The sequence below is a fragment of the Drosophila erecta genome, unplaced genomic scaffold, assembly GCF_003286155.1.
Source record: "Drosophila erecta strain 14021-0224.00,06,07 unplaced genomic scaffold, DereRS2 tig00000055-arrow-pilon, whole genome shotgun sequence".
NCBI lineage: Eukaryota > Metazoa > Arthropoda > Insecta > Diptera > Drosophilidae > Drosophila > Drosophila erecta.
The window spans coordinates 9,899,281-9,924,950 of record NW_020825200.1 but is presented as its reverse complement, the minus strand read 5'-3'; the positions used below and the strand labels follow the sequence as shown (position 1 = coordinate 9,924,950).

The 25,670-nt window shown below is 41.4% G+C and overlaps 2 protein-coding genes across 3 annotated transcripts; one reads left to right on the top strand and one right to left on the bottom strand.

Annotated features, from left to right (window-relative positions):
• Positions 1–419: 419 nt before the first annotated feature.
• On the bottom strand, positions 420–1,063 carry LOC6541502. Its single transcript, XM_026979355.1, is given in 3 exon segments — positions 420–651; positions 653–973; positions 975–1,063. Coding segments are annotated over 3 exon segments (642 nt in total).
• Positions 1,064–11,756: 10,693 nt separating this feature from the next.
• On the top strand, positions 11,757–25,071 carry LOC6541199 (lachesin). Of its 2 annotated transcripts, none has more exons than XM_001969236.3 (9): positions 11,757–12,181; positions 15,671–15,777; positions 17,235–17,451; positions 18,294–18,452; positions 18,564–18,692; positions 22,632–22,782; positions 22,873–23,015; positions 24,553–24,684; positions 24,893–25,071. In XM_001969236.3, the coding sequence occupies exons 1-9, from the start codon at positions 11,845–11,847 to the stop codon at positions 25,069–25,071; spliced, it is 1,554 nt and encodes a 517-aa protein (XP_001969272.2). In that variant the 5' UTR covers positions 11,757–11,844. The 2 variants fall into 2 exon arrangements, with proteins under 2 accessions (XP_001969272.2, XP_026834904.1); XM_026979103.1 differs by having other exon boundaries at positions 24,833–25,071.
• Positions 25,072–25,670: the final 599 nt, after the last annotated feature.

Genomic DNA, 25,670 nt, shown 5'->3' with positions numbered 1-25,670 from the left:
CACACTCATTAACACCCACTCCCGCCCCTGGATTCATTCGCACCGATTCCGCCGCAGTAGAGAAAGAAATACAAACAGAATCGCTTTCAACATATTTCGAAACGAAATCGAATGTCGAACGTTTGTCGGACAGATTAAAAATACAATTTACGGCAAATCAATTGCGGCTAACATGGCAACAACGATGATGGCGAGGCGAGGAATAAAGGCGAAATTAAAATGGCCACCGCAAGGAAAACAGTTGGAGCAAAAAATGAAAAGCAAACAATGGGAGGACCGAATTCCGGAAAATCGAAAAATGAAAGGCATGCCGCTCCATCCCGATTCCCCACAAAAACGAAAAGAATGGACGACAGTCCCACAATAAGGACAGCGATAGCAACAGCTGTTGGCATAAATTTGTATAAATAATAAACAATTTACGGGGACAACTCGTGGACGATTTCCGGTTCTGGTGCCGATTTTCCGGCGTCCATTTGATTCTCGGATTCCTGGACAGCAGGTTCACCTGGTTCTACGTCCCCTCCATTCCTGTAGCGCAATTGAGCCTCGAAGGCGTGTACCGATAGCATACGCTCCTGCCGAGTCAGTTGGCAAATTTATATGGCGCCCCACACAAAGGTGTGCACATCACGAATGTATGCGAACACTGAGGAAAGAGCAACTCGCAACGTCCTTCATCTTTTGGGGAGTGACCACCTCAAGCACAATGAACAGTGATCCTAGGATGCTGCAGGAAGTCATCAATGCGTAATTGCACCCAGGTCTTCCGCGGCACACAAAGTAGACAGTGCGGTAGGTCATCCTCTCGAAGCCACACCATCCCACCAGCAGGATTACTTCGGTGAAGAAGATCGTGAATAAACGATCACAGCAGGCAAAAATCTTTGGTGAAATCCTTGGTTTCAATTTCTTTGGAATCATGTCCGAATCCCAAAACAGCAGCTGTATGGCCAGTAGGAAGATGTACTTTCGAGCATTGATCCTTTGGCTGGGCCACGAAAAAGGATGTGCCCAGGATGTTCAGCACACCGGTAGCCACAATCGTTCTTGCACTCACCATCTCAGATTTAGTTACGTTTTCAGTTGTTTGTTAAATTTCGTTTTTCCTTATCGACTTTTCAAATATTTTTAGCAGCCTACTTTGAGTTGCTGTCAACTGATAAATACATCCACGGAACTAGAAGGTCAAATGAAAGCCTGTTCAACGACAACTGAAGCACAACTTTCAGGAGTCGGAAAATACACTTTTACAGTTTCTGCAGGTGCAGGCGGATGCCATCTTTTAAACGCACATATCCTGGCTCAGCTTGGCCTTAACATTTATTGCATACTTTTAAGGGCCATGGCTTATATAACACATTCTGAGCTGAAGTGGCGTAGGTGAAATGATGCTCTATCATAGTTGGGCAACATGATCGCGCCAGTCCTATTGATAAAGCCTTTTAATTTAACTTTAATTGAATTTAATGTTATATTTAAAATTTAGTTTGGGACGTGTTTGCTAAGTTGACATTTATAATTTAATATTTTATTAGTTATTGCTCTGAAATATTTCCTACATATGTAAGCAGTTAAACTATTGCAAAAATAATGCTTAGTGTTTGGGTTTCGGAAAATAAAGAGCATTAAAAAACCAGTGTGCAGGTAATAAACAACTCAAATTCTTTCCTGCTTGTATTTGCTCGTTGGCTTCGTTGGAATTTATATTGGGCACTTTTCTGACGTCTTTCTGGTTTAAGTTTGTGCGATTTTGATTGGCCTCATAAATTATTTGTAGTCCGAAAAAACAAGTTTTAGTGCAGACTTTGTGGCAAGCCCACAAACAGACACTTAATATGCCATCAAACAATTTCATGGGCAGTACCAAGCCTGCCCGGCTTCGAAATTTGGCCATGACAAATATTTTGGAAAAGTCCAACACTTTAAATTATCATATCCCTAGGCCCAGCCACAGGCTTTTCATAGGAGGGGCCTTGAACAAACATTGACCAAAGTCAATGACAAAACTTTTCGGTGCAGCAATAAAAATCAACATCATTATGCTAATTGGCTCGGCTTCCGCGGACCAGCAAATGGAGGCCAAGGCCCCTGGCATTCCCCTGTTGGGTCAAGATTTTAATCTCTAAATTAGTTTACAAAATATGTAAGTATTTTTCCAGAGTTTTTTACCGAGTGCCTTAGGTCAGGTACCAACAATCAGGATGCTAAAACGCCTAAGAGCATGTGGTCCCTATTTGTCTTGTGGCGGTAAGGCAAAAGGTAAATGCTGGGTTCTTTTGTTAACTGCGCAAAGTTTTCACTGGGTAATTTTTCTTACCTTGCCTTCATTCTTTTCAGCCAAAAAATAATAAGTAAACATTATTTATTTTAAAGCAAGCAGCCAAAGCCGCTGCATACCTTCGGGCGTTTCAAAGTGGAAACAATACCGAAACGCAGGAAGTTAGCTTGTCATGGTCGCGGGCAGGACGTCAAAGTAATTAAACAAAAGTAATTAAGATTAGCGGACTTGAAGTAGCTCCGAGTCATCAGCCAGGCTCTCACCTCTCAACCCGCCGCCATTATGCTCATTATCATTATCATAGTGAAGGGGCAGGCACAAAAGTGCAAAAGGGTAAGGTTCATTTTGAAGGCAACAATATGAAAAAACCCCTGACAACTTTGACGTCATTATAGCTGGCCATCTTCCGCGGACACTTTATATATAAATATATATATATTAATGGGGGGACCGCATACGCTTCGACTCCTCAGGGCTATTTGGCAAAGTATTATTGTTATGAAGAGTTTGGCGCGAACAAAGCTAATGATCTTTAAAGATTAGTTTCAAACAATAACAGCACACTCACTCGAAACTGGACTCGGACAATCAGCAGGGGTCACGACCCCCAGGAGCAATCATCATCAGGCACTAAACTTAATCGACAGCTGACTGGCCATATTTCTCTCGACCCGGAACCCCCAATCGGCGTGCTTCATTAACTCCCACACACTCGTCCTCCCATATCAACCCAATCGAATCCAATCCCAATCCTTCATTGGCTTAACTCCAGGCTATCATCAACTAAAAAGAAAATCCCTTCGACTCTGATTCTTGGCCGGACCCACTCGCCAAACTTTCGGCCAACAACTTTCGCAGATATTTGGCCGCTTAAATTATGTTTTCCACTGCCAAAGGTCGGGCTTAAGCGTTGATAGGCAGCCCAGCCACGCACCGAACGAGATTTATTAGCATTCAAAGAGGCATTTTAGCCTGCCGCTTACCTCTTGTGTATGGGGTAATTTTTCACCAGGCCAACTTTTTGTTTTGATTAAATGAAGCTTAACGAGCGACCGCACAAGCCACGAGCAAGTACACCGCCAAAAAGTACACCTAATTAGAAATTGCATAAGCTATTTTGATGAAAAAGTGGGATATAGTAACAAATCTGGCTAGTAGTTGCAAAACACCTGTCTTCTCTTGTTAGTAAAATCTTGCCCTGCGTAATTGTATATATCCTGCGTAATATAGAATTTAGTAGTGTACAGATTTTGTTTCATACTCAGACTAATTACAGTTGCATAACTTAACCTATGGGTAAATAAATTTCTCTCACTGCAGCTGCTGCTACGTGTTACTCATAGACTGGTCTTAGCCGAGCTCGAGGTGCTGCCAACTAACTAATGAGCTGATTTACAGCCCAACACGTCCAGGACAAAGGCCAAGGACTGCAGTTGGCCAAAAGGTGAATGTCAGGGGAGGCGGGAGTTGAGGTGAAGGGAGGTCGTATGACAAATGCGCTTTTCTGTTATTTATGGTGACCGCAGGACAAGATGTTCTACGTGCGCTCATTAAGCCTGTAGGCGTTGCCGCCCAGCCATATGAAAGCCATTTGTGCTGGTTATCGATGTATCACGGCCAACTGCGCAGGAATGGTTCAAATAAAAGTTATCAAAATGATAAGGCATATTTAAAAACCGTTTGGAAGCTGACATTACATCAAAGGTCAAAGTTAAATGGGCCAATGCTGTTTTTTATAAATAAAAAAATCTTACCAAGCCGAAAAAATATATGAAAGAAAATATATGCTTATTAATCCAGTTAAATATTCTAGATTTCACATCTTATTTGCATTGCGCCTCCTCCTCCGCGATTATCCCTCATTAGACTGGGATATATATACATTTGCCAACCAATCAGGCGAAGGACAAAGCAATCCCGACGACCTAAGCCCCAACTGACAAATTGTAATTGTGTGACAAACAAGCGGAAATCGGCTTAGGCTTGCCTTGCCACAAAGGAAATCCGCCGAAGGTGGCGGCGGATGGTTTAGGCCGCGACTTCCTTTATTGAGTTATTAGCCGCACAACGTGGCAGCGGCAGCGGCAGCTCGCTTTCAGGCCATGTGGCAAGTCAATTTGTCAGTGGGAAAAAGTTTCATCAGTCGCGCAAAGTCATGATTGCTCATAAAGTGCAGACAGATTTCGACGGATTTTTTGAGGCCCATCGTCATGGTATTGACAACCAGTGGATATGCTAATTTTCATTAGGTAGCAGTGACAGTGCAATTTTCTTTCCAGTTTTTCTCAAGATGCTTTCATAGTGCTTCTTTGCAAAGGTCATGCGGAAATGAACACAAAATGTTATATAAATGAAACCAAACTTGACAACTGAATAAACTCAAACGACAATTACACGCAGAGAAAATTATGGGGAACAGAGAACACGTCAAAAACGTATCTGTCCTTCCTTTTAAGTGGGTGGAAGCACAAATGTTTTTCCGTATAATAAGCCCTCATCGACTGCCAGAAAAAGTGAAATAAAAAATGTTCAACTTGCTAGGTGCTAAAGGGCACTTATGCGTAACATTGCGTAAGTGCAGCTGTCAGATAAAACGTGGGGATGCATCTGGGGGAAATGCAGCAAAGTGCATGCCAGCTTGAGTGTGAAAATTGCTGGAAAAATGAATGCATGCTTATGGGGAGTTGGTTTTAAATCCATTCCATTTTCGCCTCCGCTGGGAAAATGGAAATGCGACGTCAGCCTGCGGTTTTTCAACCCTCACATTACGTGATGTTATTACGTTTGTTGGCCATAAAAGGGTCTACAAATCTCCGCCCATTAAACTTTCGATTCTCATCTTTAATCTTGTTTTATTACTCGGTCGAATTTTCGTACATGTATTGTTTTCTTTCGTAAACTTAACTATCCCAAGTATAAATCTCCACAGACAAGCCGGGGAAAAACTTTGCCGATAGTATTCCCCAAACTATTTTACCTCATTTGGGCAGTCCTTAGCCGAGAGACTAGACTGCAAGGCATACTTAACCAAAGTCGCAGACAAACTGCAAAAGAAATTGTGAATATATCTATACAGGAAAACAGGAACGAAACTTTCCATTTTCAATTTGCTGCAGACTTGGGCTAAGTATCACAGAAGGAGGTCCAATATTTCCGACCGGTTTCGTATTCTTTTTCCTATTTTGTGCAGCTCTGTCTACTTTAACTCGCATTGAACTGGAAGAATAACATTGAACAGCACACAATCAGCAGTCAAAAATTTCATTGTTAGGGCGGCAGCGGGAAAAAATAGCAAAACAAGTAGAGGGGAAAAACAGGAAACTTTCGGACAAGGCGTGAAAAATACAAAAAGACTGGGGGAAGCAAAAAAACTTTTTCCATAGTGAGAAAAAGTTTACAAAGCAGCCAACAAAGTGTTGTAATGGCTGGCATCCAAGGGGATCCCCCCCTCCCCCCCACACACCGTCCAACGCTTGACTTTTGACCCAACGAAGCGAATGTGTTGCAACGACCTTTGTGGCCTTTCCGCATCCGCCTCCATGACCAAGCCGCCCACTCTTCCTGTTTTGGTCACATCCTGGCGCAACAGTCGACCACGCCCACTCGCCGCCCAGCACCGCTGGGACTCCCCCACAATGAACTTGCCAAGCGATGGTGCACGTCCTCCTTGGGTGTGTGGCATGCAGGGAAGTCCCAGGGAGAGGGTCACAGAGCAGTCATCTTGTCTGCCGTCTAGCCTTGTCAGTTTTAATGTTTTTGGCATTGAGCGATGTCTGTGATTTGAAAGAGTTCATTAAGATAGTTCAGCATGGCCAACAGGGAGCATTCATCACTCTCCATATCGGCTACAATCCGTCTATATATTGACTGACTCTCGGTACGTATGTGCATCCTTTTATTATCCTTCTGCAAAACCGACCAGTGTGTGTCTGGAATGATTACAGTGGGTGTATGTTACTAATTTGTAAAAACAAAGTAGGAATGTTTAGCCAAATCTTGTTCTCTTTGGAGCCCAAAAAGAAAGGTCTAGTTTTAAGGCCATTCTAGTGCGCATGATGTAATCGAATTTAAGGAATCACATCATAATGATAGTCAGAAATATAAGAAACTAAAAACGTGCTCTTTCTAAGCATGAAAAAACAGTGGCACTTTGAACCCAGAAAAGAACTTCTCAATTAACCTTCTACCAACCGACCAGCTTTGCTAACTCAGTCAGCCATAAAACGCAATTATCACCCTCAATTAGATGGTCCTGCATCAGCGAAAATCGAATAAGCAACGCTTGCAAATTGAATATCTCAATTTAATTGCACTTTTTTCGCTCAGCATACGCACATGGACTTGAAATGAAATGCAAATAAATTTAATTAACTTGTCTAATTAAATGCTTGGCTCCAAATAGCAATATGCAGCAAACCAACGGAAAGCAAAAATGTGTTTTGATTTTGTTTTCATTTTATCTTAATTCGATTATTATTAAAAGGGTTCAGCTTCAGCTTCAGCTGCGGTCGGAACGAGCCAAAATGTTCGACGGCGAAACTGGCTTGCAACTCGAACGTTGCAAGGTGCTTTTGGGGCATGGTGCTGCCGGTTGGACTCTGTTAACATTTTTGTCGCGTGTTTTGCGGTCTGTTGTTGCGGTTGCGGTTGCACGCAAACAACAAGCCTCCGAACATAACAAGGATACCGGGCACATCCAGCAACCGCCAGCAACCGCCAGCAACAACTAACAATGGACAGCATCCTGCGTCCTTTGGTTGGCTTAAACCGAAGCTGCACTTCGGCCCGCTCTGTCGGCCGTCGGCTCGTCCCGCCTGTTATCACTCGGCGAACGCGGCGTATACGTAACAGCACTTCCCATTCGTTAGATTTTCCCCCATTGTTGTTGGTGGAAACCCAGAGCCTGGCTCTGTGCGAGCATTAAGTTTCGTCGGCAAATCAGTTTCGCAACGGATTCTGCACGAAGCGGACGCGTTTTGTCGCTGTTACCCTGAAAACAAGTGTGAAAGATCCCCGGCGAATGGAAAGTCGTACTCAAGTGTCATGTGATCGATGGAAAATTAGGAGCACCTGACTCTACGTGATCGTGATCAGAAATGACATAAAGTTCGAGTTCTTTGCTAGTTAAATTTAAAAAATACCGAAACTTGTAAGCAATTCACTGATTAGATAATACAATTTATCGTAGTGGTTTAAAGTTGAAAGCATATATAACAAGTAACACAGAACTAAGCCAAAGAACTTAATATGCGCAAAAATAAATAAGTTTAGGGTTCTAGCAGTTACACAATGTACTTCAATTTAGAATTTAGATTACAAGTCTTAATCAGCAGAATATGTTGATCATCGGGAATAGTTTCATTGTCTGTTTTATAAGTGATTTACAGAGATCTTCAAATATGGTAGTTTAAGTTAATAAAATTCTAAAATATTTCTTTGTCACATAGTATTTAAAAATTAATTAAGTAGCATAAAAAACAATACGGTTTATGTGATAAAATTTAGATCTTTAAAAAGATTAGTGAATACAGAATAGGAAATCGGAGCCGGCTTTGAATCATTTGCATCATAATTTGAATTAGTAATTATAGGCTATGATCGAAATTGGAAGACCATTTCATCTTGCTATATATTAATATATGCAAGCTTAGTTACAATATAATGATGTCGAAGGGGAAACAAGTTTTGGCCTGCAGATCTTTTGAATGCTATCAAAGCCTTCAAATTGTCTTAGTGCGAGTAATTCAAACAGCCGAACACATTTTAGGGTTAACCACCACTGCAATCCAGACCGCAAACTCACATGCCACTTGCCAGGAACTCGAAATGGGTAAACAATTAACAGTTAACTCTGCTAATGCACATTTCATGCCAACAAAAAGTAAACAAACAGCGAGACTAACTCCAGGACCCTCGATGTCCTTAAATCCCGAAAGCCGGCAGACACGCACACAACGCCACTCTTCAATCTCTGAAAAATTCCCAAACAAACTTATAAGCGAATAAATGAATCCACTAGAGTTCAGTTTGGGACGACTCGAAAAAAGTAGTCGAAGGGGAATTTGGTTGCGATTGATAAAGGACAGCAGTTGTTGCCACTGCAACGCAATGCACAACACACAAACACAACCGAAAACAGCAAGGCAAATATAAACAAAGAATTTAGCTTAAAAATACATTAACCCACTGCATCCATGAGAATCGGGATACGCAGGGAAAAGGGCCAGGACCCGACTGCCAACTGCTGAAAACTTGCATACTTAATGGGGTAGGAGATAGAAACAGGCAGCGCAGAGTACAGTGAGGCTTATGCGTTGCTGGACACATCTATTCCGACTGCAGAATATTTCATTGAAAATTGTCGAAGCATACTTACTATTTATTTAAAATACAACAAAATATTAAAGAGGCAGTGCTAGAATTTCAATATTATTTGTTCGGAGCTTACAGCATTGGAAACTAAATAGTTTAATTCCATATAAAATACTATATACCTTTAAAATATCCAAGAACCATATGTGAGGAAGTTCATGATGTTGGGTATCCACTGTAGAATGAGATGTTTTGCATTCAGGCATCATTGCAGATCAATGGCAATATGGAGTTGGTACAGTTTGAGTAAGACACGTAAGCACACAGAGCAAAAGAAGGATGCGAAACTCATGGATGTCAGCTGTTTCAGAACATTTTTTCCAGCAGCCAGTGGGGTCTTATTGGTTTTTTATTTATTTGCATCCTTTTTGAATTGTTTTTAGTGTTCAGCTTTGTTTCGTTTTGTTTGCTCGAGTTTGGTTTGCCGTTTGCAGTTACAGAAACTTTACAAATTGTGCAGAGTAACAGAAACAAAATTGCAAAACTAGATGCTGCTGATGATGATGTCGAAATTATGTGTGAGCTTTGATCAAAAGTGTATATTTATTGGTGCATTTACTTGGTAAACTTATGATCTATATTTCACTTCTTCCGAAAACATAAGAGAGTACTGTATCCAGAAAATATCACTGATTAATTGAGTCAGGTTGAAATTTTATCATCCGAATAAATAGTAACGCAAATTAAAGAATTTTCGATCAAAGAGAGAGTTCATAACTCTCCAGTCCATTAAAATTAATTTTTGTATTTTTATTTTGATTGTTTGTGCTAAAAGATTAAATTTAAATCCATGAATTCAGCTGGCAAATAAAATGTAATAGGCACTCTCCTAGCTTTTTTTTTCTTTGACGGTCCTTTTAATGTAAATATATTCGGCCATAGGTAAACAAACCTTAATTCCATTTCGGCCTTCTTTTTGCTACCTTCTTTGCTCCCCTTCATGACCACAAAACCATGGAAGTTAAAAGCTGTCAGGCTTTAATAGAAGCTTAGGAGAAATCGCCTGAGAGCCAGGAACATTTTGCTTGGGCTAATGACAATGTCAAGACTAATTTACGTTTACACAAAACCTTTTAAAAAATTTGAAATTTAAAATACCCTCGAAAAACAATTATATAAAATAATAGAATACAATGTGTCTAAGACAGCATCAACAAAACACAGGCAAGATAAATATTGTTCAAATTTCTATCCTTCATCTACACACCCGTTTAAGCCCCCAACAATTAACTAGCAATTGATTATCATTATAAAAACAGCCAAAACTAAACAATCACTAAATAGCCCCATTAAAATGTAATTTCCCAGCATAAAAATACAAGAAAAACACATTCAGAACAAGCTCCTCCCTCAACAATTTATTAATTTAATTACAAACACTTTGCCAAACTCATAAAAAAGTGCATAAAATTTGTTGGACTTCTTGTTCTTGTTTCTGATGGTAAATCTGCTTCGGTCCATACCAAAAAAGCTTTATCATGTGTGCGTGGTTTTCGGGGGAGGAGGTGGCGCCAAAATTGCTTAATTTCATAAGCGAGTCATAAGGGAAAAAGTTTTGTGTCTGTGCAAGTGTTTGGCAAGCTGCGTGTGGACCCCTAAAAAGCTGAAGGCGACACGCTCAAAAGCCATAAAAAATACAATTTTTGAGAGAAAGTTTTGGATGAGATGGCCAAGAAGCAGGAAAAGAGTAAAGGACTGCGCGTGACACAACTATATGAATTCAAACTACAACTTGATCGAGGTTTAAAATTTATGGAATTCGATTCTCTAAGAATAATAGGCCAATACTATTGCAAAATGCTACTATATCTTTTTAGAAAAAGTTAGTCAAATAATGACAAATATATTAGTATGATTGCGCCTGATGAGATATGATATATTTCTTATCAATAAAATCTTAAAGCTAGAAATAATCTTTTAATTAATTGTTGAGATGAAACTGAAACGCACTGTACGTCTGTCAAAAGATGTTGTGCACTTTTCTTTTAGAAAAACTTAAGATACTACGGCATAGACGAAAATCAAGTAGGAGAAGTAAAAAACGAACAGTCTGAGGAGGGGAAGGGAGCAAGAGAAGGCACCAAAACTTAAGATAAACAACAAATGAAAAGAGCATTTAAATTAATTGGCATAAACTTGGCTGTCAGCACATGCGGTATGGAAACTTTATTTCTCCAAGACTTCATAAAGTTCGCAGACTCAAGTATCTCAAATATGAAAGAAAACGAATGTATTTCTTATGAGTTCCGGTTAGGCCTTTGCCGACATTTAATTTTTTCCACAGAAAAGTCATATAAAAAAGGACATTTATCAACTGCCCGCCAGAGGGCGCTCAAGTTGCTACTTCTGAGGCAAATCTTTATGACTTTTTGGTTATTCCGTTGGCCCTTTTCCTTTTTGGTGGCTTAAACTTTGCTGCAACACGTGCGAACCGCCTACGCATTGGGGGCGTGGCAGACAGCTACCGTGCGGCTCTATGGCATAATATTTTGCCAAACTTTATTGAATTCCCCAGCAAATCTGCATGGCATCTGTGTGCATGCGTGGAAAGTTACTAGACAGCAAACAATTGGGCAGGGAACAGGAATGTGGGAATCCAGTGCATTGAAAGCAAATTTATGGGTGCCAAAGTCAAATGGAAAACTCGAGAATTAAGGCTGTTTTTTCTTCGTTTTGCCTAAGGCAATATCACTGAAAACAAGTGGGACTTTAAAGTTGCAAGAACTAGTGAAAAATTGTAATTCCTAAATACTTGAAAGTAATAATAGTAGGTGCCAAGTTCAAGTAGTTCATTTATTAATGAAAAATATTAATTATTTGCCTGAAAATAATTTAAAATTATAATTTTCAATTTTAGCCACATTGCACCAGAGCTTTATAAAATGATTTTACCAAAATGGCGTGGCTTACAAAGAGCACATATTAGGCAAATGCCCGAGGGAAATAATCCAGTGAAAAAATCTAAAATTTGGTAATTGCCACGAGCCAAAAACTGCGATAACAAAACCGTGTGAAAAACTGCGAAACAAAAGCGAAAACACAAACAAACCCCGCGGCGCTTTAAAAACCAGTCCGCGGCAGTGAGGTGGTAAAAACTGAGCCAGTAGATCCGAGAGGATGCACTTTGGCCAGGAGGCGAGGCCATCATTGGGGCTCCTGGCTGTGGCTGAGTCGACCGCAACGGCAAGTTGATGTTGCCCCCCTCCTGGCATCTAATTGGGGCCCTCCTAGTGCTCGCGGCAACAGCGGGGGACTCCACCAACAAGATCATCTTGCCGCAGATTCTAAACGGCGGCGGCGGCGGGGGCATCGGAGCTGCCCAGGGCAAACATCCGTCTGGTTCCAAGACGGTGGTGGCTGGAGTGGTTCCAAACTTCGGAGGAGCTGCTGGCAATGGAGGCAATGGAGGCAATGGAGGCAACGGAGGAGGACCTGTGGCTGGCAGCGGAACCGGAAGCACGGTGGTCGGGAGCAATGGCGTGATTGTGGCCGGCGGCGGGGCCAATGTGCCGACCTCGAATTTAAACAGTGAGTATCTGACATGTCTGCATGAATATCTAGCTCAAGTGGCGCACAATGCACATGCAAATAGGCTGCCCTTCGGTAATAAGTGCTCTTACTCTTAATTAACACTGCTTCAAAGCCTATTAAATATAGTTTCAAGTTAATGCGCTACTTTTATGATTAATAACGTGGCGCGCACAATTTCTCTGCACTTTTGTTGCCCTGTAACCACTGAAGTCGCACAGTTTAGCAAGCGCCATGTTCGCATTGACTGGCAATTTTGTAGGGCAGTGTAAATATTGCAATCGCACTTTATCCTTATCCGCGATTGCCTTTTGGCTGCTTTCCGACTCCCGCTGCCTGATGCCATCAATAACACTCTGATACCACGTGGGCGACCAAGGCCCCCGCAGCCAATCATATTTGCACAGACAAATGGGAAAAGGGCACAAATACCCACAGATTGGGCCGGATTTGAGCCGCAGGGCAAAGGTGATACAAGGCTTTATGCCAAAAATTGAAAGCCACCTGGGCAGAATGAGCGGCAAAGGTAGCAGTTCACAGATAGCCTCACTGATCCTGCACTTTGGATAAGCTGCATTTAAGCCATTTGTTGTATTGCACTTTTATGCAAACATGGCAATAAGTTGCAGTAAATATTTTGAATTCGGTGAGTTTCGATAAACGTTCCACGTTTCGTTAACTCAAATAAAGCAGAACTTGTAGAACATTAAATGCACTGAAATTCAACTGAAATATTTCATTTCGAAGCGCAATAGTTCTGAGTGTGGCGCCATGTGCCGGGCAAAAATGAATCCCGAATGGTGCCAGAGCCGCGGGCGAACACGCCTCCAACTCCGATTTGCCACACGAGTCCTGTGAGTGCCGGCTGTCATTGTTCTCAGGTGCAGCGGCAACAAAATCGGTGGAAACAGGAGCAGCAGCAGCAGCAGCAATAATGCCGTTTAACTGCGCGCAAAATTCATTCAGGCAGCGCAATTTATGTCGCAACAGGCGACATCCACCGCATCATCCTCGTCCTTATGCACATCCTCGTGGATGTCCTTCCGCGGACTCGTCTTCCTGTCCCGAAGTCTCAACTGCCGATGGCCCATATCATAGCCAGTGTGTTTATGCATTGCGAGCTGCGAATTTATTCATGAATCGAGCACCTTCACTGTGCAGGCAAAAATGCAATATCAACTTCAATTAACTGCTGAATATGAAGACAAGGGCAAAATGAAAACGTATCTAGTTGCAATAGTGATTTCAACTCCTCATTACAGTTTTCCACTTCTATTAATATATATACCTATATATTTTTTTAAATTACATCTATAATGTGATCAAATTCCAGTTCTTTCTTATTTACCAATAGTTGCTCTATACAGGTAATAGTTTTTTGAAATAAAAGTATTATTTCGTTCAGCACTTCTCCCTTAATTTTAAGTAATATCTAAAATCATCATTACTATTATGTCGCTTTCCATTTTGAAATATTTGTACAAAATTCTCAAAATACATTTGCGGCTTCAGAATTCTGAAAAGTTTACAACTTTCCCTGATAGCTGTCATCTCTATCACACTTCCCGTTTGATTGCCTGTTGCCTCTATTTTAGGGCGTGGTCATGTGGGCGTCGGGGGCGTGGTGGCAAAAGGCTGAGACCTCAACAAAATTTATATGCAGACACGCGCTCTGGCGCGAAAATTGCAGCTGGATGAAATCCCATGATTATGCAGGCCATTTTCCCCGCTGCTGTTACCATTGCGTAAACTTCCCACGCTAGAATTGCATCATTGGGTCGCAAAATCTGCCCATTGCTCCTGTTTTTTCGTCAGTAGAAGTCACTCAAAAAGAGTTGTATTGTTTTCAGCGCGGTATGAATAACTTAAACTATTGAAACTGGCGAAAGGTGTTTATATTCCATATATATTCGATGAAAACACTTAAATCACATGCCTCTGCTTAGAATTTCCTTACAAAACTTAATATATAATGTATATTTAGGTGACCTTTGTTGCTTGGTGATTTAAAATTTCATTTAAACATAATTTCTTCCCTAAATTTTATGTTGGGCCCCAATCTGTCTGCATTTTCTGTGCTGAATAAATAAAGCTGTACATTTTTCCCCGTTTCATGCAACTTTTGTGTTATTGTTTCATAATTAGTTGGACTTTACTGGAGGCGGAGAGGTTGGCTTATTGTTTGCATCGCCCATGGCCTGTGGAGTCAACCAAATTCTAACGACTTCTGCACATTTCGATTCGGAATTGCATATTTGTACATAACTCTCTATTTGGCTTTCAGTTTACACTTTACATACTATATACACATGACTGGCAGGCACACCACTCATCATAAATATCTAATTAAGCTAAAGCAATAGTTCGCAACCAGTTCATGGAAATGCGGCCAGCTCGATTCTAATTAAAATTTGCACATTGCCGTGTTCTTTTAAATGAGGAATCCAATAAATATCAATATGGTAAAATAAATCGGGAAAATCAATAAGATTATTAATTTTAAATTTATTTTCTAATACTTTCTATTCAAAAAATAAGTTGAAACGACCTTACTGTGTACCGAAGCGTTTTAGTAAGGTGATTTTGTAAACATGCCAAATTCATGCGATTTCAATCCAATTCCAAAAGTCTTTGAATGTCCCTCTAAGCCGCACATGGACTTCATTGAAATCGTGTGATTTGTTATGCATAATTGTTGCCTTTTCAGGAATGCGATTAAATAATTGCAGCTCAAACAGTTTAATTGAATTGCCGAAGCTATTTCGTTAGGCTATCATGCTCAAAGCAAACAAAAATTGAATTCCTGTATTAAATATTTGCTTGGCTCAACTAAATTAGCAGCTAAATGAATGAGCCAAGTCTCCTTCGCTTTGGCCAACCCCTGTGGACTATCAATATTTGTCTGCATAATGGGGGAAAAGCCGCCAGCAGCTTTCAAAGTTGCCTTCACGGCGCCATTTAAATGCATTTCGACAAAATTGTTTGGTCATTAAAAGTTAATCGATGCAGTTGCAGCTGCAGCAGTGGCTGAATATATTCGCATCGTGGATTGCGAGAAAGAGTTTAACTTGTTGATGTTTGGAGCAAATATTTCAGTGGAATTTCGTTCACGCTTGTGTGATCAAACATGTGTTTAATTATAATTGCACACATTTGTTGTTGCCCGACTTGCCCGCCAGCGAATTGCCGAACAGCAGCAAAATAATGAGCCAACGCAAAAATCAATGAAATAATTATTTTGCACCCCGAAGTGTCATTTTGCCAACCAATGCCACACCCGCCCACTTTGGTGTCGCTCGAATTTGGAAACATTTTTACAATTAATTTTGCTCGCATAATTGATTTTTATGGTTTATTTGATTATGCAAATTCTGAGCGGCATATTGACATAGAACTAAGTCAAATAGGAATAAAACTGTTTGAATATTTCATGCACTAAATTAAAACGTATTCATTTTTTACTCGTTTTGTTTATCCCTTGCTTTGCAGTTGTCGTCGAAGAACCCGAATTTACTGAATACATCGAAAACGTAACTGTACCTGCTGGACGTAATGTTAAACTCGGTTGCTCCGTCAAAAATCTCGGCTCATACAAGGTGAGTAAAACTGGCCAAGACCCCATCGCTCTTACGAAGATATCAACTAATGGCTAGTAGGGATCCAGGGCGAACTCAACTCGCGACAAATATAATTTAGCCAGTGGCCATGTGAAATCCTTGCAGAAAAGTGCTGACGTCGAATCGCGTAGTTTTTATGCACCATTAGCCGTTTTCCTTTCGGCGGCAAAAAAAGAAGTCCAAACGGAGCAGGAAAAGCGAAGGGGGTTGCGCGAGGAGGGACGTGAAATGATTTATTAATTAAGCAGCTTGTAATGAGTGCTAATGATTTGATTACTTGGCATAAAAATCATGTTCTAAAAGATTAAGCCGGGACTGCATAGCAAATGAGCTGGCAGCGCAATGGAAACGAGTCCACTAATTAATTTCCATTCACTTCAGACTGCAGCTTGCATTCTTTCCGAATTAGGCACTCGAATGCCACCGCTTTTGACGGAACTTAAGCAGATCATTACCACGAATGCCGAAAGCGGCTTACTTGCCCCAACTGGGGGCATCATTAGGGGACACTCGGAGTGCCAGATTTCCCGGCTCAAGTAGCCAACGTAGACGGCCTTGTTAGCGCTGGAAACCCATCCGATAGTCTGTCGGAACGCAGGAAATAGAATCAAATTGAGGTGTAAATGAGAGCAACAAGAAAATGCGCTGCCAAACGAGAAACGTGCAGTGCATGCAGGTATGGGAAATGGGAAAAACCCTTGGAAAATTCCTGCCCAAGGTGGAGAAGCCGGAGAGACCGGCTTGGCTTTAGTCGAATGGCATGTTTAAGTAGCTGGGCGTCTGTAAGTAAGGCTTCCCTTACATCCTTTCCCAGATATTATATGTACTTATATTGGCTGCATGTAATTCATAGCTATCACCACACACTCACGCAGGACTCGCTGCTTTTGCTATTCCCGCACATCTTGCGACTTGTAACCGGTTGCGTTTATTTTTATGTGCGACACTATGATGCAATTTTCTTGCTTCCGCCCTCTGCCACCCATTTCCCTTTTCCCATTTTCCAGCCCAGCCACTTTTTTGTCCTTTTGCCCCATTTTGACTGCTGATGCTGAGCTGTGAAATTGCTGGATGTTCCACATAGTACGTGTGTAGTGGCAGAGCGAAAAAAACGACTGGTGTTGGATGTTATTAAAAAGTTCACTTTTTCCTAGGTACCAGCAGTGTTTGAAAACGTACTAAATAGTTAAAAATCGGATTAAAACTGAAAGCACTTGGGATTTGTTTACCCCGCTGGGATGTAAATTAATTAAAGCCCAATTGCCAGGGATATAGGGTACAAGTAAAAGAATTGAAGGTAAATTGAAGGTAAATTAGGATAGAGCGCTCTAAACGAACGGATTCGCAAATCGTTAAATAGTGTTGGATAGTGATAATCAATGATCTCTGGTTGGATCACGGAAGCCGAAGCCTAATGCTCCCCATCCCCGTTTCAGGTCGCCTGGATGCACTTCGAGCAGTCCGCCATCCTGACCGTTCACAACCACGTGATCACGCGCAATCCGCGCATCAGTGTCACGCACGACAAGCACGACAGGCACCGCACGTGGTATTTGCACATAAACAACGTGCACGAGGAGGACCGGGGTCGCTATATGTGCCAGATCAATACGGTGACGGCCAAAACGCAGTTTGGCTACCTGAACGTTGTGGGTAAGTTGTGGGTTGGCAGGCATCTAATCAGGGCGTGGCAGCTTGGGGACTCTCACAGGAAAATCCTCTGCAAATACGGCGGAATTAAAAAATAATTTATGTGCCTTAAAGCGGGCAGCAAACATGGCTGAAACAAAACGAAAGCGGCTGCCAAGTGGAGTCCGGAGCCGAATCCTGGCAGCAGGATTCGAGGACCAGTAGCCGGAACGGAGCACAGTTCAGTGAATCCTTTGCCGGGGCGAAATTATTTTCCCTGCCTGGGCAAACAACAAACAAATTATTAAAAATGCATGCCATATTTGTGGAAAAGGGAGCGAATTCGCGTGCTTTTAATTAAAAAGTGCGAGAAAAAGAAACCAAATTGTACGCGGACAGCAAAAAAGACACAGACACACCCACGGCTTTAAAATCATATACTCGTATGTATATAAAAATGCATGGCACATACGTGTACATAGCCGCTTAAATCAAATGTTTTTCTAATGAAATTAAATATTAAAAGCATTGCTAATTGTGTTGGCCGCGGAGTAAGCACCATATTGGAATGCCCGAAACAAATTCAAATTTTAGAATGAGTCCCTGTTTCATGACCAATAAATGCTATTCGATTCGAACGAATAATGAGCAATTGCAAAATAATTGCTGTGTGACAGCGGAGTTTGCATTAAAAGCAATTTCCTGATGCCAAACTACAGTTTTTATGTGCTGGCAAATATTTATCATGCATAAATACGAGGGCAGAGTTCAATTTTAAATGACTGCTGACTGCATCTATTTAAGAGGATTACCAGAGTTTAGCGGATATTGCAGCTTACTCCCCTTTCTCCCCCCAAATTTTCCAGTTCCCCCCAACATCGACGACTCGCTGAGCTCCAGCGATGTGATTGTGCGGGAGGGCGCCAACATTTCGCTGAGGTGCCGGGCCAGTGGAAGTCCCAGACCCATTATCAAATGGAAACGCGACGATAACTCCCGCATAGCCATCAATAAGAATCACATAGGTAAGTGCGGATGCACTGCATCCATCATTTAGCGCTCTCCCCCTCTCGTTTCCCCAGCTGATTCTCACACCGCTTCCGCTCACCTTCGCCTTTCACCTTTCACCTTTCCAGTGAACGAGTGGGAGGGCGACACCCTGGAGATAACTCGCATTTCTCGACTGGACATGGGCGCCTATCTGTGCATCGCCTCCAATGGGGTGCCTCCCACGGTTTCCAAGCGCATCAAAGTCAGCGTGGACTGTAAGTACAGTAGTCCTTCAAAATTGGATCCCTTAATTCCACTCTTGCTAGATAGCAGTAACTACTACCAGGTTTGTTAACTACTCGATAAAGTATCCGCGCAAAAGTTGGTTAAAATCTAAATGAAAGCGTTGTTGTTTCTATTTGCATTCCCCAATTTTTTCATTTTGGCTTGCAATTTATTTTTGTTACGTGCGTACTGGGAATTTGTTTTGCTGCTGAAATGGCTGGGTTTTATTATTTTTTTCTTGTTTACTGCGGGATTCGTTGCCGCTCATATTTCCATTTGTCAGCAGCGGATTAAAGCCGAACTTTTGGGAAAAATTGTTGAGGATTGATTGAAGCTACACGCTAAAAACTATCCATTATTTATTCTTTTATTTCATCTACTTGGCTGAGCACTGATTATTTAATCTTACTTTTATCATGTTTAAACATTTCCCAACTGTTTCAAATATTAAAATCAAAATGTGAGTTAAGTGCAACAAGTGTCGGAGAGAATATCTATAAATATAGTAGCAATCCAAAGTGAAATGTGGTGTTCAGTTGTTATTCCCGGAGTATTTTATCAAAGTGCACAACTCTCTTGTCCCAAAACATAACTGGCAAATGCCTTAAAGCTGCTTTTTATGTCTCGGTACCAGAGTCCCGCAAAAACCCCGCAAAGAGGCCCATGGATACGACTTTTTTTCAATCGGATGCACACTTGTAGCTGCTGCAGTTTGTGGCTTATACTGTGGCAGGGGCACAAAAAAATGAAAAGACAGAATCAAATCACTGCGTTTGCCGTTGTGCACTTTTTTAAGATTTATTACGGGCGACAGACACATCACATGTGCTGTCAAGTCCTGTCATGCCCTGGGAGGTGGGCGTCAGGACGTTCAGTGGGCGTGGTCGTGGTCGTGGTCGTCACAGAAATTTGCTCGTTTGCTGTCACTTAAAAATGCCGCAAGCATAAATCTATTTTTGTTTTGTACACGACATTCGCTGCTGTAACCAAACAAACCTCCGTCGAACAGTGGCTCCAATTCCCCCTCGCAGTGCCATACAAACTGGGCTGAAACCAGTTCCAGTTTCCGTTAACAGTCGGCAGTGGCTAACCTCTGGCCGGCAAAAAGTGCAATACCAAATGTACTTGTGGCAGGGGAGTCGCAAAAAATGGGCAAAATACAAACAGCAGAGTCGAAAATACCTGATTGCTGCAGATGTCCTCCATAAAAAATGAATTGTTCAATGTTTGCGAGTGTTCAGGTTCTCTAGATGGAATCTGTGTGTCTAAATTGGAATATTTTTCGGGGCATATACAGGCATGTAATACATAGGTTGAGAAATGTAATCTAATTATTTAATTTCAAGCTGAATTTCCTACTTCTCTAAGCTAGAACCTTTATGTAGACCTTATTTTCTTTAAGTATGCAAGCCATTTAAGAAGGAGAATAAGGAATATAACCAGCTTATATTACATGCCATACCCGTATTCAATCGACTGATAGCCATTACCAATCGACGATTACCGAGAAAAGGGGACAAGGATCCCAGACACACTTTACTAGTGCGACAATCAAGTCCTTGCCGTCATTCCCATTTCGACCCGCACTAATTCCACAAATATTGTCACAGGACATTTTCCAGGATGCTCTCCCCGGTGGTGCAATCAATGGTTAGCAACTGTTCGACAATGCTGCCACTTGAGCAGTAATCCTCTCGGCCACCATTCAACCCCTTAACGAGGCTTCATTAACGGCTAATTTTCAAGTTGTTTACACTCGCAGTCAGCTCACCTTTTTTCTAGAAATTTTCTAAAGAGTCGGGGCGGAAAGAAAAGAATGTCACTCAATGTCCAGGCCACCTTGCCACCTTGCCAGCTCCCAAGCTAAATTATTGTTGACTCAACGCGAGTCCTTGTGGCACTTAACAGCTGCTTGACTCGACTGCTGGCTTTTCCGGCTTTCCTTTCGCCAATATTGTCGCCACTCAATTGTAATTTAAATCAGTGCTCGAAAGGAGTGGAAGAAGCTGTTATCCCGGACAAATGTTTGTCCTTCCACTCCGTGCAGTCGGCACTGGGCACTCGGTGCCGGGATTCCCTTTTGTGTGGGCAATTAAAATGAATGGAAATAAAGGAAACGACAACTTCAAGGTGATTTCTGCTTGACTTTCGCTTAAGCTGCGCTCAAAAGTTGTCTGCTGGCGAAAAATGAACGGAAATTATATCAATATGGAATATCTGTGCTGCATACGAAATAAGTGAGGGAAATGTTTCGCTTTTGGTTTTTGCCTTGGACGGTTTCCTTTGGATTGGGACAGGTTAAGGGTCGTTTGCAGCATATGTTGCCCTTTTGCCGGCGAACTTTTCCGTTTCTGATTCTCTTTCTGTTGCTAGTGCTATTGCTGTTGCTGTTGCTGTTTCTGTGTCGCTTGCACAAAGGCAACAAATCAGTATGCAGTCAGAAATATGTACATATAAGAACCAGTCTCTATCCCCCTCCCTCTCTCCCACTCTCTCCCTCTCTCTCTCTTCGGAACCGGAAACAGAAACTGAATTTGTTGCTTCCTGCTTGCTAAGCAACGCACGCCACAAAAATAAACGTATGCGTGTGTGGCCCGATGTAAATGTATGTGTGTCGCAGCCAAAGGACATATGCAAGCTGTCACAGTTGTTTTAACAAATTGTTCGGGCTCTCGCTGTGTGTGTGCGTGTGTTTCCCCATAAGTTTGAAAAATCAAAGAAAAATCTTCGTGTTTTTATTAAAGAATCTGCCAATCAAAATATTATTGGTAGATTGGGAACTCTAAAGGCAGAGATGGGAAATTGGATTTTCCTTCTCTTCTGTTGCTCGTAATTGGCGAGGATAGCATTTGAGTACCAACTAACCCACTTGACCCAACTCGCTGACAGGCTAATTAAGCTGCTCACTTCGTCACACTTAAGCTTGTTTTGGTAAAAAGGATTATACCCAGCTCTGATGGCTCTGAGCACCTCATCAAAAATACAAAAGATCCACGAGATACTTTTCATAAGCGTACAGAAAAGCCAGCCGGACCGACGCTAATTTGTGTCCAAGCTGATTAAAAATTCAATTGGACCATCGGGCGGCATCCCTTCCATGCCATTTTTCGTTTGCCTTCAGCTTAATTGCCAGCTCTTGGTGGACATAAATCAACAAAAGGTAAAACAGGCAGACAAATGACAAGGCAAACAAAAAATATACCAGAAGAACATCCATTGTGCCCCTTAATGATGATGAAGATGCTGCGATGCTGGGAAGCTGACAATAATGATAGGAAAAACGTAGTGCTCGAGTGTTCATTAGTCCCACCCTCTGCGGCATTTCCCCATTTAATATCTTAATTAAAACTGTGCGCCAAATGCGCCTGAAGTGCGAGAGGTTTTTATGTTTGGTTTCCCGAGGTGGCAAAGGTTGGATTTCCATAGATGTCCTCGCATATAATTGCAAAGGTGCAGGCGCCTCAAGATGGGAAAAAATCCCGAATAATGCTATTCATAAGATTTCGTTGAAAGAAAATAGTTTCTTTTTCGCTTTATTCGAGGCTTTCGAGAACTTTCTCTTGGCGACTCGGCTTGACTTGCAATTTAAATGAAAATCAGTCTGAGCAGAAAATGCCTGCTTAAATCAAAACTAAAATAGAGCATTTGCATAAACCTAAAAAAGCAGGAAAAAATATATTAAACATGTGCATTTATATATTTTGGTCTTCAAACTTTGTTGTTTGTCAATAAAAATGGGAAGAAATACTTTCGAACTAGCTCAAATGAATTATGGAAAACTTGACCACAAGTTTTCCTCCAAGTTAAGTTTATAAATTTGCTGAGTTGAACTTTTTTGATTACCGAAATGTCCGAGCAAACTGATTGAATGTGGAATTTTAGGTAGGGCTCCTACGATCTCCCAACCATATAAATCCATCTCGTTTCAGTTCCCCCAATGCTGCTCATACCCCATCAGCTGGTTGGCGCTCCAGAAGGTTTCAACGTCACCATCGAATGCTTCACTGAGGCACATCCCACATCTCTGAACTATTGGACACGTGGCGAGGGACCAATCATTCACGATTCGCACAAGTACAAGTGAGTAAACACCATTAAAATTGTTAAATAACACATTAAAGTGCATTATGAACTATTTGCGATTAATCCAATCACCTCTTTCCGCTGCAGAGTGGAAGCCACAATCGGAGTGCCAGCTTATAAAACCCATATGAAGTTGACCATCATCAATGTGAGCAGTGGCGATGATGGCATTTACAAATGTGTGGCTAAGAATCCGAGAGGGGAAACGGATGGCATTATACGATTGTACGGTAAGTTAAGAGCACCTAAATATTCTAACTTCAGTTGCCCAAGAACAGAGATGCATTTCATTCTTTGAGCCCTTTCATTGCCAGTTCAAACCCAACTAATTAAGCTCTCCATGTCCAGCGGGTCCAATTGCGAACTCGAGGCATTGAAAAACTACCGCATTGGCCTTAACACGAATTGACAAATCTAAGTCATTTAGATGTTGGTCCGTGCCAGGGACAAGTCCAAATGAAAGGCCAAAAAGGAAAGGGGCGTAGAAAAAAGCGTCGGCCACATTCGTGGCCCAACTTAATTGCCTGTCTGCAAGAACTCACTCTCCTCCTTTTTGTACCATGTGCAACTTGGCCCGAATGAACCGAAATAGCCGCCCAGACATGTGGTAGTTCTGGCCCGTTGAGCGGCCATAATCAAGCCAGTGAAAAATCAAGTCACGTCCCTATGCCAAGGTGTGGAATTTTTGGCCAGGCTTCTCTGGCTTATCCTCGCCCAAGAGCGCCGAGAAGTTTCAGTCTCATATGAGCCAACGGCGAATCTTGGCCTTAAAGTTGAAATGCGTGCATGCGCCACAAGATGGCTAGCAAGTTAATATCACGTATTTAGTTTAATTACGTGATGGATTCGATGGCAGCGAACGTTTTTAAGTTATCGATTGGAGAATGGTTATTGCGCGTTCTTGACAGTGGATTGCAAGTCTGACTGAGATTAAGGACTTCAGAAATATCAAAGCAGCTGATGAAACATACTTTTTTTACAAGTTCCCAAAGCAAAATGCTTTTTTAAATTAGAGGTTAAGCTGCTTATAATAATAAATACGTTACATATGACTTTCAACGGGAAATTTCAGCTGCCAATTCGATGAATTTTTTCAATTTTAGGATTTCTTTCCTGCATGGACTTTATAAAAATGGGCTGGCATAAATTTAAACAGTTAATTTATATGTTCAACAAATTGAAACGGGAAGCGAACGAAGCAATAGCCTTTTATTATTGACGGTTTTTATGGCGTTACCCCGCGGCAGACGAAAATTATGCATATTGACATATTATTATGAAAATACAAAATAATTAGCATTTCGCATAAACCACTGAGGCGTATGAAGTACCCAAAGAGAGACAACTGCAAAAATTATTCAGAACGGTGCAAAAAATCTGTAAATTGAGACTCCATCAAACCTTAAATAAGTACAGAATCAAACAGTGCATAAATAAAAATTTAACGGAACGTGTTGCAAATGCCAAATAAAAAAATGTAAATTATATGACAACAAGTACAGTTTCCACAAATAGAATTCTTATGTTTGCTATTGTTCGTCGATGGAAAATGTTAATAAAAAGGCAATACAATTCAATGTCACAATAAAACTGCACTTTTACAGTACATATTAAGACTTGGTGCTATTATTCTTTATAATCAAATTTGGATATCGCCTTCTACAGATATCAATATAGTATAAGTTATAGCTAGCCACTGTAGTTTTGGAATACGTAACAATACATTTATATAAAATAATAATTCGAATTGCCTTGCATATTGTCTAGTTTCATATCCCCCAACCACTGCCTCATCGGGTATATACTCCACGGATCCGCATTGGGCAGAGAATGGGATCAACAATAATTACGCATATGGGGGCCCCGACTCCACCCGATCGATTTATGCGCAGGATAAAAGTGAGTGGATAAACTTATGTGCATTACTGTTTCTATACCCGAGCACCCTACTTATGTCACTGATTCACAACTCCCAACTCACACGATTTGTTCGGCTTCTTGTGCTCTATTTCATTCCATGCCCACCATTTCATGGCCATCCACTCAGATACGCGATATCAATCGAATTTGAACGAAATCGGTTTATCTGAACAAAAATCCTTCCTAGATAAGACGCAGAATCCGTTGTTGGCCAATGGCAACGCCAACGAGGCGGATGCGGAGTCCAACGGGGTCAGGGGTCACAACCCTTCGATGGCCATTGCGTGGCTGTTCGTCGTCGTCGCGACGTTGTTGTTAACAATCCGATCTGCGGTTGGTTCTAGCCTTAGCCTAAGTCTATGTTAGTTAATGCAAGTCTAGCTTATAGTTACCAGATCAACCGTGTATGGACTAGCTGTAAGGCTTTAAGTAACACGAAACGTTCGCGAATAGCGTCTACGTACGTTCGTATTAAAGATGTGTGTGTAATCATCTAGAGCCTAGTGTAAGAGACCCTAATTACAATCCGCCCTGAGCTCGTTAAGCATATGTATAGCCATCAGCCATCAATCACAATCCCTTCTATGGGGGTCTATATACACTGATATTCGCATATATTTCTAAAAGGTAAGATGAATCAAAGGGTAAATGCAATTTCATTTTGCTTTCAATGCTGTGCTTCAAACCGAGAAAGTTTCATAGTTATCATATAATCTACCACGGTCTATACTTATAGCTATGCATACACATCTATATATTCGTGCGTTAAACGCTGCTGACTCACACTTGCATATAAGATTACAGACACTTAATTATATTATTATGCATCTGCCTTAAGGATTGCAAGCTGAAATGCAAATTAAGCTAAGAAAAATAAGCCATCACACATATCGATCATGGAAATTGTTTAATTAAGCCCAAAATAACGAAACACGTATACAGTTTTGTAGATATAGGCAAGTTGC

What these genes read in the sequence shown, in the direction of transcription:
- LOC6541199 (XM_026979103.1), top strand. Translation starts at nt 11,845, where the DNA reads ATGTTGCCCCCCTCCTGGCATCTAATTGGGGCCCTCCTAGTGCTCGCG. An exon ending in AAAATCTCGGCTCATACAAG is followed by an intron (nt 15,778 to 17,234) that starts GTGAGTAAAACT and finishes TCCCCGTTTCAG; the next exon opens with GTCGCCTGGATGCACTTCGA. An exon ending in CATCAAAGTCAGCGTGGACT is followed by an intron (nt 18,693 to 22,631) that starts GTAAGTACAGTA and finishes ATCTCGTTTCAG; the next exon opens with TTCCCCCAATGCTGCTCATA.